Source organism: Salvia miltiorrhiza, chromosome 2, assembly GCF_028751815.1.
Source record: "Salvia miltiorrhiza cultivar Shanhuang (shh) chromosome 2, IMPLAD_Smil_shh, whole genome shotgun sequence".
In the NCBI taxonomy this organism is placed as follows: Eukaryota; Viridiplantae; Streptophyta; class Magnoliopsida; order Lamiales; family Lamiaceae; genus Salvia; species Salvia miltiorrhiza.
Genome location: NC_080388.1, coordinates 49,316,095 through 49,335,190, shown reverse-complemented (window position 1 = coordinate 49,335,190; position 19,096 = coordinate 49,316,095). Strand labels below are relative to the sequence as shown.

The 19,096-nt window shown below is 34.0% G+C and overlaps 1 protein-coding gene across 1 annotated transcript; it reads left to right on the top strand.

The window, feature by feature from the left end:
• Positions 1-433: 433 nt before the first annotated feature.
• LOC131011929 (auxin transporter-like protein 3) lies at positions 434-4,165 on the top strand. The gene is made up of 8 exons (XM_057939829.1): positions 434-847; positions 932-1,117; positions 1,221-1,333; positions 1,533-1,716; positions 1,886-1,983; positions 2,651-2,858; positions 2,940-3,197; positions 3,714-4,165. The coding sequence occupies exons 1-8, from the start codon at positions 689-691 to the stop codon at positions 3,900-3,902; spliced, it is 1,395 nt and encodes a 464-aa protein (XP_057795812.1). The 5' UTR covers positions 434-688; the 3' UTR covers positions 3,903-4,165.
• The last annotated feature ends 14,931 nt before the right edge of the window (positions 4,166-19,096 follow it).

Sequence of the window (19,096 nt, the reverse complement as noted above, 5' to 3'; positions counted from 1 at the left end):
GATATAAAATTAACATATATACCCTTTTCCCCTGTCTGCCTCTGCTGCTAAAATCAACCAAATTATGCCAACAAAAGGGAAAAGAAAAAAAAATCACCACAAAACTAATATTCCTCTCCCCCACCCGGAATGAGATTCAGTGTATCACACTTTATGGATCTCATCCCCCCCCCACACACACACACACACACCGACGTATATACAAATTCATAATCTTTTTCCACATAGCCAATTAACGGTATACATATACATGGAGTGGTTCAATTAAAAAAATTCTTACTGGGAGATTTACTGTACTTAATTAACTTATAAAATAATTGTATTGAACATATAAAATAATTATACTAAACTCTACACTCAACAAATATGGCGAATTACATATAAATTCAATATAAGATTTATGAATAACATTCTAAATGCTTTTTTAAAAAATAAAATAACATGCTGCAAGCTGAGCGAACCAGGTCCCTTCATGGGTGACCCAATCATTGCTCAAGAAACGCTACACATTTTTTTGTACAAGCACGCATATACTATATGACCAATCTATAATAACGTTTTCCGTTTCAGAATATTTTTTTTCCTTAAAAAATTAAAAAGGAAAAAATGAAATAATTCCACTATTATATATGCAAACTCCCTCAAAGTCTCCACTGCTTTTCTTGTAACTCTCTCTGAACAGAAAAAAATGGCTTCAGAGAAAGTGGAAACTGTGGTTGCTGGAAACTATGTGGAGATGGAGAGAGAAGAAGATGCGAAATCCACCTCCACCAAGAGCAAATTATCAAGCATATTTTGGCATGGTGGCTCAGTTTATGATGCATGGTTCAGCTGTGCTTCTAATCAGGCAACTTTTTTTTTTTTCTATGTTATTGGAAATGTTGTAAGATCTTGAAAAAAAGTAACACTAAATTTATACTCATTTTTTCAGGTTGCTCAAGTGCTGCTTACACTGCCTTATTCATTTTCACAACTTGGAATGGCATCTGGGATTGTATTTCAGCTGTTGTATGGATTGATGGGGAGCTGGACTGCTTATCTTATCAGTGTGCTTTATGTTGAGTACAGAACTAGGAAGGAGAGAGAGAAGGTTGATTTTAGGAACCATGTCATCCAGGTTGGTTCAATTACTCTTGGATGAATTGAAGCTTCAACATCTCCATTATTATTATTATTTTTCTTCTTAAATTATGGAAATATATATATGTGTGTGATTGCAGTGGTTTGAGGTTCTTGATGGGCTGCTGGGGAAACACTGGAGAAACATAGGCCTTTTTTTCAACTGCACTTTCCTTCTATTTGGATCTGTTATTCAGCTCATTGCATGTGCAAGGTATGGCACAATCATAAATCTTTGTCTAGCTAATTGTTATGATACTATTATTAAATTTCAGTGGGTGCAGTATCTATCGTGATCATCCATCACTTTCATCTTTTCTCTGACATGAGATTGCAACTATATATTTATATCTGAAATGATAAAAAGGAAAAAAGGTTGAATAGTGAAGAACTTCTCCTTTGTTGTTTTGCAGTAACATCTATTACATAAATGACAACCTTGATAAGAGGACTTGGACATACATATTTGGAGCATGCTGTGCTACAACTGTTTTCATCCCATCATTCCATAACTACAGGATCTGGTCTTTTTTGGGCCTTATTATGACAACTTATACAGCATGGTACCTAACCATAGCTTCCCTCCTACATGGACAGGTTAACTCTTTTTTTTTTTGTCTAAAGTAAATATTATCATAATTTTCATTGGACTAGTATTAATTACCTCAATATAATCATGGTATTAAAGTGGAACTTTGGCCTGATTTGGACTTGAAAGAATTATTTAATCAGATAATGATTTTGAACTGGATCTTGGTAAGTGAAGGTTGAAGGAGTGCAGCACTCAGGGCCAGCAAAAATGGTTCTCTACTTTACTGGAGCTACAAACATTCTTTATACATTTGGTGGGCATGCTGTCACAGTGTGAGTTTCTTCAAATTTTCACTTTTGTTTTTTTGAGAGAGAGACAGAGTAGAGAGGGATTGGAAAACTTATAGTACTATTAATTATATGCAAGTTGCATATCCATATGAAAAGTTCATAGCTGGATTTTAACACTTTTTCCTATGCTTCATGGAAACATGGTCAAAGCTTCTGTAGAAAAATGAAAGACTAGTAAAAACATGATTCAGGTTCAAGGTGAAGGTTGTTTAAACAAGTTAAAATACACATAAATTAATAAACATATACACTTTCCGCATGAAGAGGCAAGAGGCGTTCTCACTAATGAGAAAGGTAGAAAATATATATTTTTATTTTTTTTCATTCTTTTCACTTTTTTTTTGCTGAGTAGGATGATTTTTCATTCCGAGCAGCCCCTTTTCCATTCTTTCTAACTCTAGTTCACGATAATATTATCATCAGGTATTGACGTGACAATATTTTTCTATATTTTTCCTATATTTTCTTATTCCTCCTCTTATCACAAATTTGCAGCCAAAGACGCCCTCCTATATATATAAAGTAGAGTGAGTTAGAAAGGATAAATTAAGTTCTTGTAATTTTTCCTCATGAACAACATTTTTTTTCCAGTCTTTGGTTATATTAATTAATGATCATACTGATTTTTTTTTTCATTTCTTTTGTGTAGGGAAATAATGCATGCAATGTGGAAGCCACAAAAATTCAAGCTAATATACTTGTTGGCAACAATTTATGTATTAACACTAACCCTTCCATCAGCAAGTGCTGTTTATTGGGCTTTTGGAGATTTGCTTCTAAATAGGTCAAATGCTTTATCTTTGCTACCAAGAACTAGATTTAGAGATGCTGCTATAGTCCTCATGCTCATTCACCAGGTCCATATATTTTTATTAATTTCTTTTATATTTTAATTAAGTTATGTCCTTGATGAAGAAATTGATGTATTCTCCAAACAGTTTATAACATTCGGGTTCGCGTGCACTCCTCTGTATTTCGTGTGGGAGAAATTTGTCGGGATACACGAAACTAAAAGCTTGTTCAAGCGCGCTCTAACCAGATTGCCGGTGGTCATTCCGATATGGTTCCTTGCCATAATCTTCCCATTTTTTGGGCCTATCAACTCCACAGTTGGATCACTTCTTGTTAGCTTCACAGTTTACATTATTCCTGCCATGGCACATATGGTCACCTTTGCTTCTGCATCAGCTAGAGAGGTATAACTAAAACATTTAATTATTGCTTCAAGAAATATTAAAATTAGTCATTCACATGTTAATGGTCCCTCACAAGCCTAGGATATGCCTAAGTAAAACGTGTTTATGATCAATTTTTTGTACCATAAATTCTAAATGTCTAGTGAAAAGGCTAGCTATTGCGGAATTAGACGTGCAGTGTGACAGATACATGTGATATCTATGTAATTTATCTATTTAGGTGCCTAAAGTGAAATAGCCAATAGAGGGTCATGCCACAATCCATTAGGTTAACTTTATCAACACATGTTAGGCAGCTAATGAAATAGACAACACTCCCCCCACACGGAAATTTTATAAAGCAAAGGAGAAAAACAAAGGCAAAGGTTAGGTTGTAAATGTTTGTCAAAAGAAATTAATCTCACAACAAAAAAGGGTTTCAAGTCTCGATTTTCTATTTCACCACCACATTAATTTTTGTTTTCAAACTTGACTACATTTTTTTATACATACACATGATTTATTTTATAATTTCAGAATGCAGTGGAGAGGCCTCCAAGATTTGTTGGAGGGTGGGCTGGTTTGTACATAACCAACATGTTTGTGGTGGCATGGGTTTTCATTATTGGTTTTGGATTTGGAGGGTGGGCAAGCATGGTGAATTTCGTACGCCAAATTAACACTTTTGGTCTTTTCGCAAAGTGTTACCAATGCCCTAAGCATTGAGATTATTTATTAATTACCTATTATCCTTCACAGTCAAGAGAAAATTAAAGGTTCTTGCATATCAAGATTTTATACATATGGAAGTGTGTAAAGATTAAGGATGCCATTTGTAACATTTTTTCTTTTTTTTTTTGGTGGGTTTCTCCTCTTTAGTTGAAGGCTGTTCTTCAACATGTGTGTGCCCAATTAGTGGTTGTACTAAGAAGTGCATCTCCCTTTGTTTTTGTGGGATCACTTAATTATATATGCTTAATGTTTGAGCATTTTGGCTTTCTTAAGTATTTATGTTGTATATTAATATAATATTTGATTTAAATGAAACTTTCAGGATCGAAATTAATTATTACTTGCCTACAAAAAAATTATTACTTGATAAACTAATAGTAACTAATTAATTAACTTATGGTCGGATTTCTATATATTAATTTTTGATAAATTAATAAATACTAAAGTATATGTATAGCAAAAGATAAATCCATACTCGATGAATTAATTTTTCTTTACATAAATACTTTATGTGGTTTCAAAATTTTCGATTTGTAGAGATTTCATATATTCATACCCGTTGCCCATTTATTGTAACTATTTATATCGCATCGAGGGAGAAATAATATTTCTAATCGTTATATTATAGTAATTAATCAACCATAGGTCAATAAGATGTGTCTTGTTGAAACTAATTAACCTTTTCCCCCGCGTTTGACAAATTGTTGCAAAATTACATGCTTTTTAACCCAATAATTTGATTGATCACTACATTATATTCACTCATCACTTTCAATCAAATTTATGGAATTCATATTCTACTTCACTTTTTCTAAAGCCAAAACTCCACGTCACATAACTAATCGACAAGACGTGCTACAGTGTCAATGTTATCGCCTAGGCCGATATTTAAAAATGAAGCAAAATAGTTTAAAATTGTGTTGTGAAGAAATAATTCGAATTTGAGATTTCGTTTAAATTAATTTCAATTCACAAAAAATGCACGTCCCCTTCATAATTAATCAGATATGCGATTATTGGCAAACCGGATGGTTCTTTACATTATTTTTATAATTTTCGAAACGATTTTGAAAGCGTCTCATCAAGGACATAAGTAAATCAGTTTTGCAAGAACTATATGAATCCAAATATATATTACAACCTGAGAATAAATATTTGTAAAATAAATCAAGTTCAGTTGAATAGATATTATTGTAGTGAACTTGTAAGAAATATTCGAATAACAAAAAAACAATTATTTTCTTTATAAAATTTGGGTCACAATAATGGCGATATACAAAGATTTATATGTCAATGGGGCAGGTATAATTGATTTCATGAGTAAATCTCCAACGATTTGGATAGTTTGTCATAATACATTGACAGGACATATGACTTATGGGTTTCAAACATTGAAGATAGCATTCCAACATTTCACCAAAAAGCAAATTAACCCCACTCTGAATTATCTATTTAAAGAACATATTCTATTATCTATATGCATATATATTAATTATTTAATTGTAATGATTAATTATGACTATATAAATGCAATATATACCGGTACGGATTACGTTATACAAAATCTCAATGCGCTAAAAATTGTAAAGAAAGAAAAGAGATCCAATAGTCATTTATAGATAATTAATTATGGAACTAATTAATGCGAACCATCGAATATGGTTTCGGCTGATGACACATGGTTATCATTGTAGCTCTTTCTGCTCGAGCTTCATTATAAATCAATATTCTACGCACCAATCAATTAAGGTTAAATATATGGTAATTATTCATTTCAAAGACGTCTAATGTAATGTCCTCTTTTACAACTAATTAATTAATCTCTTTGAGATACTTTTCCTTTTCAAAAATCAATTAAGGTTAAATATATTATCCAGCCCGTGTACGGCCGTCCGTGCCAGAGATCTCCTCACAGAAATATACATAGTTCGTGTCACTGTTCATCAATCACATATAATTTTTTAAAATTAGTTTTCCAAAAAAAAGAAAGAAAAGAAAATCGAAATCCCACTATTGTGATTGAATCAAACATGACCAAGCACACGAGTCGCTATCCAGCTTTTGAGTTTGCATAAACTACAAACGAGCTGATCCATTGAATCGAGTTATAATCAGTTCAACCAAACCCCATATACCCCACCCCCACCCTTCCCAACTCAAAATAATATAATATAAAAATAAAAATAAAATAGTATCGATCCGTAGCTAGTTATTTTAATTTCTTGGAGTTTTCACGTTGTAGGCATATGAAAATCTTGATATAAGGGCCTTGCAATCCCAAAAATACTGAGGATAAGGTACACATGGGGGCCTTGTAGGCAGTTTTTCTTCTTTCTTCTTCTTCACATTTATATTTACACATGATCAAAGTCAGAAAAATTGCATGTGATGTGAGAGTGATGAAGTGGGGATACACTTTCTTTCGGTGATCAATATAATGGACAATAGAGTCATGACACAATTTTGTGTTCACGAACATTATGGAGAGTTTGGAGAAGTTTGCATTTGTTTGCTAGCATTAGTCTCTCAAAATCAGACATGCATGGGGCATGGATTTCTTAAAAAAAAAACATAAAAAACTGCATTTGTCATCTTCTTATAACTTTATAAAAAACTGAGTCGTAATATGCTAAACATGAATAGGGAATTAATGTTGCATTTCTGATCAGACTGCATTTATTTTGATGGATAAATTTATCTATGGAAAAAGATGGATAACACAAATTTATACCTTTAAATATCTCATTCTTTTTCCAACATTTGACACAAAAGAGATGCTCACTATTTTTTCTTCCTTGTTTTCACTTTAAGGATGGATAATATTATCCATCTTTGAAGTGAAAACAAGGAAGGAAAAACGATGAGCATTTCTTTTGTGTCAAATGTTAGAAAAGAAATGAGACATTTAAAGATATATATAAATTTGTGTTATCCATTATTTTCCATGGATAAATTTATCCATCAAAATAAACGCAGCCTTAAAGTTTTTCGATTTATAAATAAATGTTAGATGCAACTGATCGATCGAGTGTCAAATGTATGAAATTGAGAAACAACATTTTACTAGAATTTATAAGTAATTAAGTCAAACATATATACAAATCAACAGTGTGGGTGGACAAAGTATATCTTATTACGTACTTTTGGCACTTTGGCATATTGTTATATCACAATAACTTAGGTATAATCGGGTGTACCGTACAATCGGATTGATCCACACCTAAAATAGTGTTATTTATAAGATTCGAGTCAGGATGCGAATCAAGGTCTAAGTGAGGATGCAATCCGATTGTACGGTACACCCGATTGTACCCAAGACCACCTCTTATCACACACACACACACACACACACACACACACATATATATATAGAGAGAGAGAGAGAGAAGGCGAAAGACGGTCTGAATAAGTTAATAATTTTACTGAACATAATAAATGTGGCGTGTTATTTATTGAATGTCTATTCATGCGGTCTCTGGAATTATTCGGTAAAATTATTAACTTATTCAGAACGAAATATATTGACTTCCTTATAGATCCCAACCATATATATATATATATATATATATATATATATATATATATATATATATATATATAGGGGTGGGCTAGGGTGAAAACACCCCTTAGTGTATAAAATAGAAATAAATACTAACCATAGATCTACTTAATTGGACGGTCCAGATTAGATTTTTATTAATTAGTTGATTCAAATTAAATACACTAATGAATCATGCAGAGTTTTCGATTGAGGCTATTTCGGGGAAATAAAAAATCGGCTAGTTATCTACACCAAACTTCCTCCGAAAATAGTGTTCAATTTATTAGAAAACTATATTCAGATATGATTGCCTGCGAATTAAAAGGATTATAGGGTTTAGTTTCAATTATCTCACTTTACAACTTCCGGCGGCATGAGCTACTGGATTCTTTGCAGACACATGACGATTCCAGTTTTTTTTATAAAAAAAATCATACTGGGCTAGAGGTTTATAGATCGAACATGTCGATTACGAAATCAAAAAGAGCAGGTGAGTGCGATTGAGACCCCGTCTATGTAAATAACTATTTTTTGACGTGTTTCTTTTTTTTTTCTCTCTTGGTTGTAAAATTAGCGATTTTGATTTCAACAATCGAAAAATCGATGGTTTCAATTATGATTCCAACTTCGTGATATATGAATTAGTAGTGAGAATTTAATTAGTATGCGATTATTGATTTATAATTTTATGATTTAGACATCGCTCTATGTGTTCAAAAGGAGAAATTAGTGGTTTTCGATTATGATTCCAACCTCGTATCATATGTTGTTTGCATATGTTGTAATGTTTATATTTATGAATTTGCGTCGACCTTTGGATTAATGGAATGAGCATAATAATTAGGTGTTACCGTGTAGGTGGATTCTACAGTGGTGTGAAAACAATGTATCTTTGGGGTTTAGAAACCTGATGAGGATGTATGTATGAATCGTTTTTATTTTTTGCTTGAATCCAAGTGGAATAACCCAAAATATAATAATAGTATTAACTGTTATATATGATTATTACTACCTTTACGTATGCTAAATATATTCGTAAGGAAAGGATTTTTAATCCTTTATTATTTCGAAATATGAATAGGGACAGGTAGCTCGGAGGACAAAGGGAAAGAGATTGCTACAAATGACCATGAAGATGATGTTTTGCAAGGTTATAGCTTTAGTTTCTTGTTTATATTTTGAAATTGCATGCGTGCATCTGATAATGTTTACAGTGAATCACACTTAAATGTTGTATGAATTATTTTGTTTGAGAGGTTATAACATGAGGATTTTTTGTTTCTTTTTTTAACCTTTGGATATGGATGTATGCGTGCATACGTGCATCTGATAATGTATGTAGTGAATCACACTTAAATGTTGTATGAATTCTTTTGTTTGATAGGTTATAACAGAAGGTTTTTTTTTGTTTATTTTTTTTAGCTGTGCATATGGGTGTATGCATCTAGTAATGTTGTGCCTAAATCAATATTAAATGTTACATGAATTCGCAATTATGATATTTCTTATACGAACTTTAAAACATGAGGTTTATGTGGTACTTTTTACTCTATTTAGGTTGCACTTGAATTTTGGCATTATTTGGTTATATGTCTTTTGCTTATGTTTATGTAGTTTCTGAATTATTTGGTTGTTTGGATGAATTAGGAGTTTTGAAAAAGATGAAAGAATTGGAGGTTGCAAAGAAATCTGGTGAAGATGCATCACACAAGTCGGTGGATGTTGGAGGGTCTCCAGTCGCTGCTGTCAAGAAGACAAGCTATGAGAAACGCAAGGAGGGTATGGTGAATTACAAGGAGTGGGATGTCAGACAATTACAATGCTCATAGGTCGGAGATTGTTCTTTCTTCTGGGAAGACAATTCCAGTTACCGAGGATGATGTTTACCGAGTACTAGTAGTTGGAGGGGACGCTTCCCATGAAGAAATCCAAAGAAAATTAAGAGTTAGGTACCTTCATGGGTGATGGTACCTTTGCATGGAGCTATGGTGTAACTGCCAAAATGAAGAAGCAATTGAATATGTTGAGAGTTAGGTATTGAACTGCTATTATTGGATAAAAAAAAATAGTGTTAAGATGTTGTTGTTGTCAGTGCAAATGTCTACTATGATGAAGTTTTTGGTGACCCAACCATCAATATCGACACCACTCAGCTTGGATAACGACCTGTGGACACCAGAATTAATTTTTTCCCAGTAGTTGGAATGGATAATGAACTTTTAGTATGAATAAAGCTTTGAATTGTTGAACAATTATTTTGTTTTGGAACGATTTATAAGTTGGTTTTATTTGTCATCCGGAATCTTTATGAAATAAAGTAGTAACTTGGACTTGTAGAAGATTTACCCAATAGTTCTTCGACTCATAATCACTAATTTACGTTATGAAAAACTGATATGTTAGACATTGTTACTAATAAAAAAAAACTGATACGTTGCTATTGAGGTACAACGGTTGAAAAATCACATACAAGCATCATGAATATTTTTGGATTCGTGCTTTAACAATGGTTGATTCATGTAAATTTAATTTTCGATTTGATTTGAATCAACGCGTAGTTCACACTGGAAACAAAATCTGGAGGTATTTTTGTTTTTGTTTTTTTAAGGTTATGAAGAGAGATACATACTAAATTATAATGATTCATTGTTAGTAATTCGTGCATTATAAAAAAATAATATGTTGTTAGTGAGGCACCATGAATATTTTTATTCGTGTTGTAACAACAGTTGATTTGTGTAATTTAATTTTTGATTTGATCTGTATGAACACGTAATTCATGCAAATTGTATTACAGAATACATCTGGAAGAAAAATCTGGTGATTTTTTTTTCTAAGTCTGTGAAGATAGGTACATACTAACTTATAAAGATTCATTGCTTGCTAAATAGCTATTTAAATACAACCATGTATCTAATGGTGACACAATATAAAAGATTAATTCAAACTAAACAATAAACAAACAGATTTGTAATGAAGGGAAGCTTTGCCCCATAAAACGACTCAAACATCTTTTCCTTCCCACTTCTCGTGGTCGAACATTGTACGTCAGATGAATGATTAGATGCCCAACATTTCAATTCTGCCAATAGTGATTTGGACAAATCATCGTTATCTTCCAACAGCATATCCATAAACTGAATAAAAATCATACGCTTCATCGAGTGTTTTGAAAACTTGACCTATGTAAGGTTTTTTCTTACTAGCCTCACAAGTTGAAAAGTATGATTGAGAAACATGGCTTGATGAATATCATCTCCTGCAAATGAAACAAGTTACAGATCCTAAAACATGAGATGTTAAATGGAAATGAAACATGGTATTTTTTGTGTTTTGATGAGATGAAACATGGTATATTAAAGATATAAAGAAGTTATCTACATATATTCATGATTAATATTATAATATATTCAGTTCGTGTTTTTCTAGAGTACAATTCAGAATTTAGAAACGATTGATATGCATTTATTATTAAATAAGGCTTTTATTAAAAAGAAAGGGAAAAAAGGAACCAAAGAAACCCGTCAGAGCACAAGAAAGCAAACTACGGGCACAAGAAACGATTGATATGCATGAAATCAAATAACTACAAACATATTACTAGTTATTTAAAATATGAATTACTAATTTGTACTTAATATGAATCACTGGATAATCTTATTAAATAATTATAGGTATTTTGAATCTGTGATAGGCTATCAGGAAAAGCATGAGACATAATTTAAATCGTGGATGCAGAACTAAGCAAGGCCAAAAAAATCACAACGCTAATGAAATTACATAATTATATGCATTAATTATTCAAGCAATTCTAGTTCGTGCTATTATGAAGAAAAGTCCACACCTTTGATACAATTAATATGTATACCGGTCATGAATCACATAGTTGATTGCATGAATTAATTTATATAGAATTGAATCGGATTTGAAATAATTTTCGATTCGTGCTGTATCAACAGATGATTCGTGCAATTTAATTTTTGATTTTTTCTGTAACAGCACGTAATTCATGCAATTCGTATAAAAGTAATAAGTTTGTGTTGTTTGGCATACATCTGGAAAATAAATAATTAGACTTGGATGATTCGAAGAGAGAAGTGAGAAGAAAAACGTACCAGACGACTCCATATGCAACAACTCTATTACTATATGATTTTTGGATTGACTCATATTCTGTATTTTGCGGCAGAGAGCAAAGAGAATTTCAGATTAATATGTATTTTACGTGTTGGTTAGGATTTAATGTGTAAAGATATGTTTTGATATGAGAATAATTAAATACGATTATGGTAACCGAATCTGCTAAATTAAAATGACAAAGAAATCCCTAAAGCTTATTGGCGTTTATTTAGTGGCTGATCTTTAGGATGAAATCAAGCCACAGGATCTATAAAAATAAAGGGATGAGATCCATTCCTATTTTATACAAAAAAAATTATTTTTATTTTAGCCCACCTCTATAGGAGCGCTCCAATGAGACCCCGTAGTTTTAGTGAGACCTGAGACACGATATCGTGCGTTTATTTCATAAATCCTATGTCTGATATTGTACCTAGAGGGAGAATGTTTTTTCTCAGGGTTCGAATCTTGGAGGGAGCAAAATATTTTAAATTTCGTTATTCATCAGTATATACTGCAATGCTTATCAGTTTATATGTCTTATTCATTACCAATTTTTTAAATTCTGTTATTTATCAGTATATACTGCCTTGTGGCCTTTGTTCATCAGTATATACATTTTATTCATTGTACTCAATGTTTCACAAAAAATAAGGGGTCTCACCGGAGCGCCCATATATATATATATAGGGAGAGGTTCAAATAAGAACCACTAATAAAATAAGAACGGAGAACCATTTTAAGCCATTCGATCATCAAGATCTACGGTGGATGCATCATCTTGGTGGATGGATGCAGGTGCTGGGTTCGAATCCTGAAGGGAGCAAAAAAATTATTTTTTTCGGATGCATTAAATTTAATAGCGGATGCATTAATTTGTATAGCAGATGCAGTAATTTTATTGGTTCTTATGTTCTCACGATAATTGTGGTTCTCACTATAACCGCACCCTATATATATATATATATATATATATATATATATATATATATATATATATATATATATATATGAATAAGTTAGTATATAGTGTCGAGTAACGGTTTTTAGTTAATTGATAAAATTTTTGCTCACTTCATGATTTGAACTCAGATAAAATTTCATCTCCTCAATTTAAATATCAGTCATATGATTTGAAAATTTAACATTTTAGATTCATTCTTATTTCTCATTGCATGTGTCCATTTTCATTGGATCATTTCCTTAGGAAGAGGTTTAAATGAGAACATATATATAGATTTAAAATGAGAACGAAAAACTATTCTCAATGCTTAAACCATGAAAATCTATAATCGATACATAATTTTGATAGATGAATGCATCACTTAAATTCGAATTTTGAAGGAAATAAAAATTTATTTTTATTTTCATTTTTTAAGAGTTCAATCAATTCTCATTATATATGACCAATTTCTTTGGAACCATTCATTTTTTTGTAAACATAATCATATTTATCAATTTTGGCCTATGTAAACTTAATTTATGTACATGTATTGATTGTTTATGTTTCTTTTTCGTGATCTCCATAAGACAAACCATTATGATATTTTGTTACTCGATAATATTGAATAGTACTTCCTTTATCCCTTAATTTAGTATTTATTTAAAAATGATGCGAGTTTTAATAAAATGATTGAGCATGTTCTGAATAAAATAAAAGTCACACGTTTATAAGAGTGTTAAAGTAAAGTAAGGGGCCCATAATTTATAAGATTGTGTGGAGTATTTTTAAAAAATATAAAGTAATATTTCATCCCTCCAATTGATAATGATTCATTTTCCCTTTTCGTCTGTCTCATTGATAATGGTTTGTTAAAAAAAATAACTTATTCTCTCATAAAAAGTTGTGGGCCCCATCACTTTCTATCATTTTTATATTTTAATCACTCTTCTTTTTAATAATCGTGTCGAAAAGTAATGAGCCATTAATAATGAGACGAAGGATTTACTAAATTGGGGACAGTCTGAAATGGAAATATAAATACTCCGTCAGTTTTTCATAAATACCCATAGGTGCTTTCAACACGAGTTTTAATGAAAAGTTGTTTAAAATATTAGTAGTGGAAAGAGACTCTGACATAAATAGTACTCCCTCTGTCCCAATATTCAAGTCTCGTATTCATTTTTGAGCCGTCCCATGTAACAAGTCCCCTTTCCTTTTTTGGCATTAATTAGGACTCAATTAAGCATTTAATTAAATCTCTCTCCTCCCCACCAACCAACCCACCTGCTTCTCTCTCTCTCTCTCAACCCCACCCACCATCCTCTTCCACCGCTTCCCACCTCTCACCGCCTCTACAACCATTTTCTTCGGCCGAACAAACAGAGCCACCACTGCGCCGGGCTCCAACACCTCCGCGCCACCGTTCCTCTCACCCCTCCACCTTCCACCGCCTCCAACACCTCCTGCTCCGCCTCGCGTCTCCGCCGCCAACGCAACTCGCGCCGCCTCGCGCTTCCGTCTTCACCGACTCCAACGCCACCGCTGCTTCGCGCCTCCTCCTGCGCCGCCTTCCACCGCGGGCAGATCTGCTCAAATAAGTTAGGGATTTGCAGGTATTTAGGGAAAATTGAATTATAATTTAGGGATATGCTCATATATGCGCCGCCTTCCGCCTTCCACCGCTTCGAGCCTCCCACTGCGCCGCCTTCCACCGCGAGCTCAATTTTATGATTTTGATTTTGAAGTTAGGATTATTTAATTATGATTTCGTCTATTGGAGTTGATTTTTTATTTTGATTTATGGAAGAGGGAGAAGAGATTTTGCTAGATCTGGGAAATGATGTAGGTATTGCTATGGGTGTGTGTTCGTGTGTTCTGTGAGACCGCCGGAGGTGTTTTGTGACACCGCCGGAGCGAGAAGGTGGTCTGTGAGACCTTCCTTTTTAATTTTGCTATATTCCTTGTTGTATTAGTCAATTGAATTAGTAAATAAAATAACATTAAATAAAGCACTGATAACACTCATGTTTCCATGGTTTTTAATGTTCTTATGATGTTAATTTTATAGGAAATTGAGTGTTTGATGATTGTTTTGTGCTTAAATTGCTTTATCTTGTGAAATATGTTACTTGTTTGTACTTTGATGAGTTTTATAGAAATATGGAGTTCGAATTTGGACTGTTAGTCTTAATGAAAGTTGTAGTTCGTCTCCATACGAGTTCGTGAGCGCAAACGGATCATAAATCGGAGTTCGAACAAGAAAGATATGGCCGAAACAAGAAAGTCGCGCACAGTAGTGAATAGTGTTGACGGAAATTTTCGAATTTTCGGGAATTTTCGGGTTTTTTTATATTTTCCCAGTATTTTCGAGTTCTACACTGTATTTATCTCCTGTGCCTATATATAAGTCCTTTTAGACTTAGAATTTTATTGCTTCCATACATTAGCTTTATTTTTTTACTGCAAGATTTCAGCTGTCATTCAACATTCATTCCGGGTTTTATTTAATTCAGTTTTTATTATTGCTTTCTTTTTAATTATGTTTATGCTTTTGTTTTATTTTGCTATGTCTGGCTAGTTTTTTTTTTTTTTTTTTTTTTCTGATTCTAGGGTTTGTAAATAGTTAATTAGATTTATGTGTGATTTATTTGTTAATACCTTTGTGCCTTCCAGTTTATGATTCATAATTCCTGGTGCTTGTTTTCTTGTGAATTATCTGATCAATAGTTTGCATGTTTAGCTATTCGGTTTAAGACCTAGCGGAGATAACTATTTAGTGGATTCAGGAATGTATGATATAATCTTAACCTTGAGACCTAGCGGAGATAGGTGGATTATAGGGAGCTATTCTTAGGAGCTATTGGGAGTTAGTAGATTTTTCTTGAGACCTAGCGGAGATAGAGAATTTACTAATCTACGATCGTTGCTGCTCTAGCGAGAGTAATTGATTAATTAAGTGATCTCTCATCATAACTGGATTAAACTGGTACATAGGATTAATAGATTAATTGCATAGATTTAGTTAATGAATTTAGTACCCTAGGATCAGTTGTCTTTTAATATTTGATTTTTCCTACGTGTTTTGATTTATTGTTATTTGCGTTTTAGTTTAAGTTAATCAAACCTTCTTTGTTTTCGTTTACCTGTCTACTGTTATAGTCTGTTTAGGAGATAGCTAGAGTTATTTCGTTGTGTCAGTCCCTGTGGATACGATATTCGATTGCTGTTTATACTACAATTACACCGTGTTAGTTGCGGTATTTTATTGCTAATAAATTAGTGATCAACTTTTTGGCGCCGTTGGCGGGGACTGTGTAGAATTTACTTTAATATTTCTGATAGGACTTTGGCATTATTTCAGGCTTTTATTTATTTGTTTTTTTTTTCATTACTTTTTTTTTCATGGCTCCTGATGTTTGACTGATGTGTCCCTCAGAGTATAGGCTTATAGTGGAAGATTTGGAAAGATTGCTCGAAGAATCGGACAGGCGTGCACAACATCAGTCATATTCAGAGCTGCAGGATGCATAGGAGAAAGATGAGGGGATTGAGAAAATAGCAGTTGATGAGCCCTCTATTCCGAAGGAGGATTTTAGCATCCCTCATATTTCTGCTGCTATAGAGCATGTTTCTATTCCTGTTCCTCCCAGGTCCGACTACAAGCTTGCTGCTCCATTCCCCTGCTGCTTGGCCAAGCCACGTACTGATGAAAAAATGACCAAGTTCATGGAGATATCTTTGAAGCAGAATGATCCTGATAGCCTTATCGTTGCTTGTGTGATTGGTTGGCATATTTTTTTAGAGGTGTTATGGGATTTAGAGGTTTATCTTCTTTTGATGCCTCTCTTTGTTTTCCACCGTGTGGGGATAGGATGAGCCATGGGGTATCGTCGAGCTCTAGACGTTAAATTAAGCACTTGTTGGGAGGTAACTCAACTATTTTTCTTTGTTTTGTTTCTTTAAGTTTTTTTTTTTTTGTTTTTTTTTTCTTTGTTTTGTTTGGGATCGAGTTTAGTGCAGTGAGCTTGGAAGATGCGGGAACTTGCGCTTTGTTCATACCACCATCGTGGAGCATGTGTTTCTGTGAGTAGTGACACACATATCATCATCCCTCCAAACTTATTTTCGAACTTATGTTCTGTAATAAGTTTGGGGGAGGGGGGTGAGAGTAGATATGTGTATCACTTTTATCTTTTTGTTAGCTTTATTGTTTTATCTTGCTTGGTTGGTGGTGTGTGTTTGTTTTGTTTTTGAGATGTTTATTGCTCCATTAGATTTCTGGTGAGATGCCAATGATGATTTCTGTGGAAAAAAAATTGGAGTTTGATTTTCTTTGATGATATAAGCATAATTGGAACTAATTTGCATAATTCTAGAGTGATTTTAACCTTGACTTTTAGACGTTGAATAAACCTGTGAGATTTTGAGCCATAGCTGTTTATTATACACAGTTTATTCTTTGTTGTGAGTTTTGTCATGCATGTGGTGATCTTCTAGAACTTGCCATGGTTTCTGTGTTGAGGTTGCTGTTGTGCCCAGGATTAGGAGATGATTTTAGGCCATCTTTTGTTAGCCACATTATTATCCCAAACACTGTCCTTAACGAAAAATTATCCTTTGTTATCCACTTTGAGCCTATTTAGCTTTAATTCTTTAGCTGGATGATATGGGTGATGTAGTATATGGGGATCTCTGTGTGGTGAAAATTCATAGTGGGTTGTGAAAAAGAAGGGATGATATTGTATTACTATTTACTCTTATGAGCTCTAGAAAAGTTGTGGAAAGAAAAGAAAAGAAAAGTTGTTCAAGAAAAAGAAAAAAAAATAGAAGAAAAAAAAAAGAAAACAAAAAAGAAAGAGAAAAAAGTGTGAAGTCGAGTGTACTTTGAGATATTTGTTAGAAAATCGACTTTTTGTTTGTTGTAATAAATGGAGAGCATAAAAGAGCGTTTAGTTCTGCTTTGTGATGATTAAATCCCTTGAGTTGTGTTGATTATGGTGACATAGTTGGGAGGAAGATAGAATTTATTCCATACTTGCTTTGTGAAGTTATAAGGTGGGTGTTCTTAATTTATTTGAGTCACTTAGCCTATATTTCCCTACCTTAACCAATGTTCCTACATTATAACCCAAAAATAGAGACCTATTTGATCTTAGTCTTGGCACACTTTTAGCGATGGAAATTGTAGACGATTGGCAAGCTTATGGTAAGTGATCTATATTGCATTGAATTCGATGAGAGCATACACGTCCTATATTTTCCATCAAATTAAGAGTTGAGTGGTACACATACCTTGTCAGATTCTGTAATACCCTGTTTCCTCGAGCTAAGTTTAGAATAATTTTGAACTTAGATTTAAGATGATTCACGCCGGATAAAGAAAATAAATTTATTTAATTCCAACAAAAATGATTTACAAAAGTATTTGTAAATTTAGTTATTAAATTTATATGCATTGCATATTTATTTAATTTAGCATTCAAGCATTTTCACGAGCTTTTAATTAGCCAATTCTGAAGAATTTCTACAGTTTCGACAATTTTATCCTGAGGGATTTTATTTGTCCAATCAGCCCCAAAAGTTAGCTAAAAGCATACATCCCATCAGCCACCCTACACTATGCTATCCAACTTTTTAGCTAATGCCTTTGCAGGTAATCCAATCCCTCATCTACAATCCAAGTATACAACAGCCAAGTTCCCTTCTCTCATCTCACACACTCCCTTCGTTCCATCACCCCCAAACAAATTTCAAGAGCAGAGCAACCAAGCAAACTCAGCAGCCAACCATTTCAGAATTTGACTGAACTTCTAAAGGTTCAAATTTTAACTTCCGTGTTGCTTTATTTCACATTTCAATCGAGCAACCCAAATTGATATCATGTTAAGATTTCCAGCCATTCAATAATCACACACTACGTATTCCCAGCAACACATTTCAAGCATTTCAAGAAAATGACATTTACATACATGAGCATTCAATCTGTATTTCTACATTTATGAAGCATACTTGTTGAAAAGAAGAAAGAAAAGTTTTGAGCTTTGTCTATGTCTGTCGATTTTGGGCTGGAAGGTCGACGGCGGTGGCTCGGCGCCATTGTCGGACTGGCTGGAAAAGATAGAGAGTCGAAGGCTGTGAGGCGGCTCATCGCCGTTGCTCCGGCGAGGGCTTGAGGGGAGAGCCGAGAGGAGAGGAGGCTAAGCCTAGGGCTCCGGCGGGCGGCTCTTGCTGCTGCTTGTCGGTGAAGAGTGGGGAAGGAGAGGGAGACGGCAGCTCGTCGCTGTTGTCCGTCCGGTGGTTGGGTTTTCACAGAGGGAGACCAGGACGCGGCGGCTCTGCCGCTGTCGCTCGGCCACGGACGGAGGGAGAGATGGGAGTCGCGGTCGGTGGTAGCTTGCTGCTGCAGTCGCCGGAAACAGACCAAGAGAGAGAGAGGTTGAGGGAGGCGGCGACGTTTTCATCGTCGCCGAGGAGGAGAAGGGTGTACTGGGTCTGAGCGGAGGGAGGCGGCGGCGGTACCTATCGTCGTTGCCAAGGAAGGAGGCCGGTCGACGGCTGCCTCGCCGGAGGGAGCCCCGACGGCGG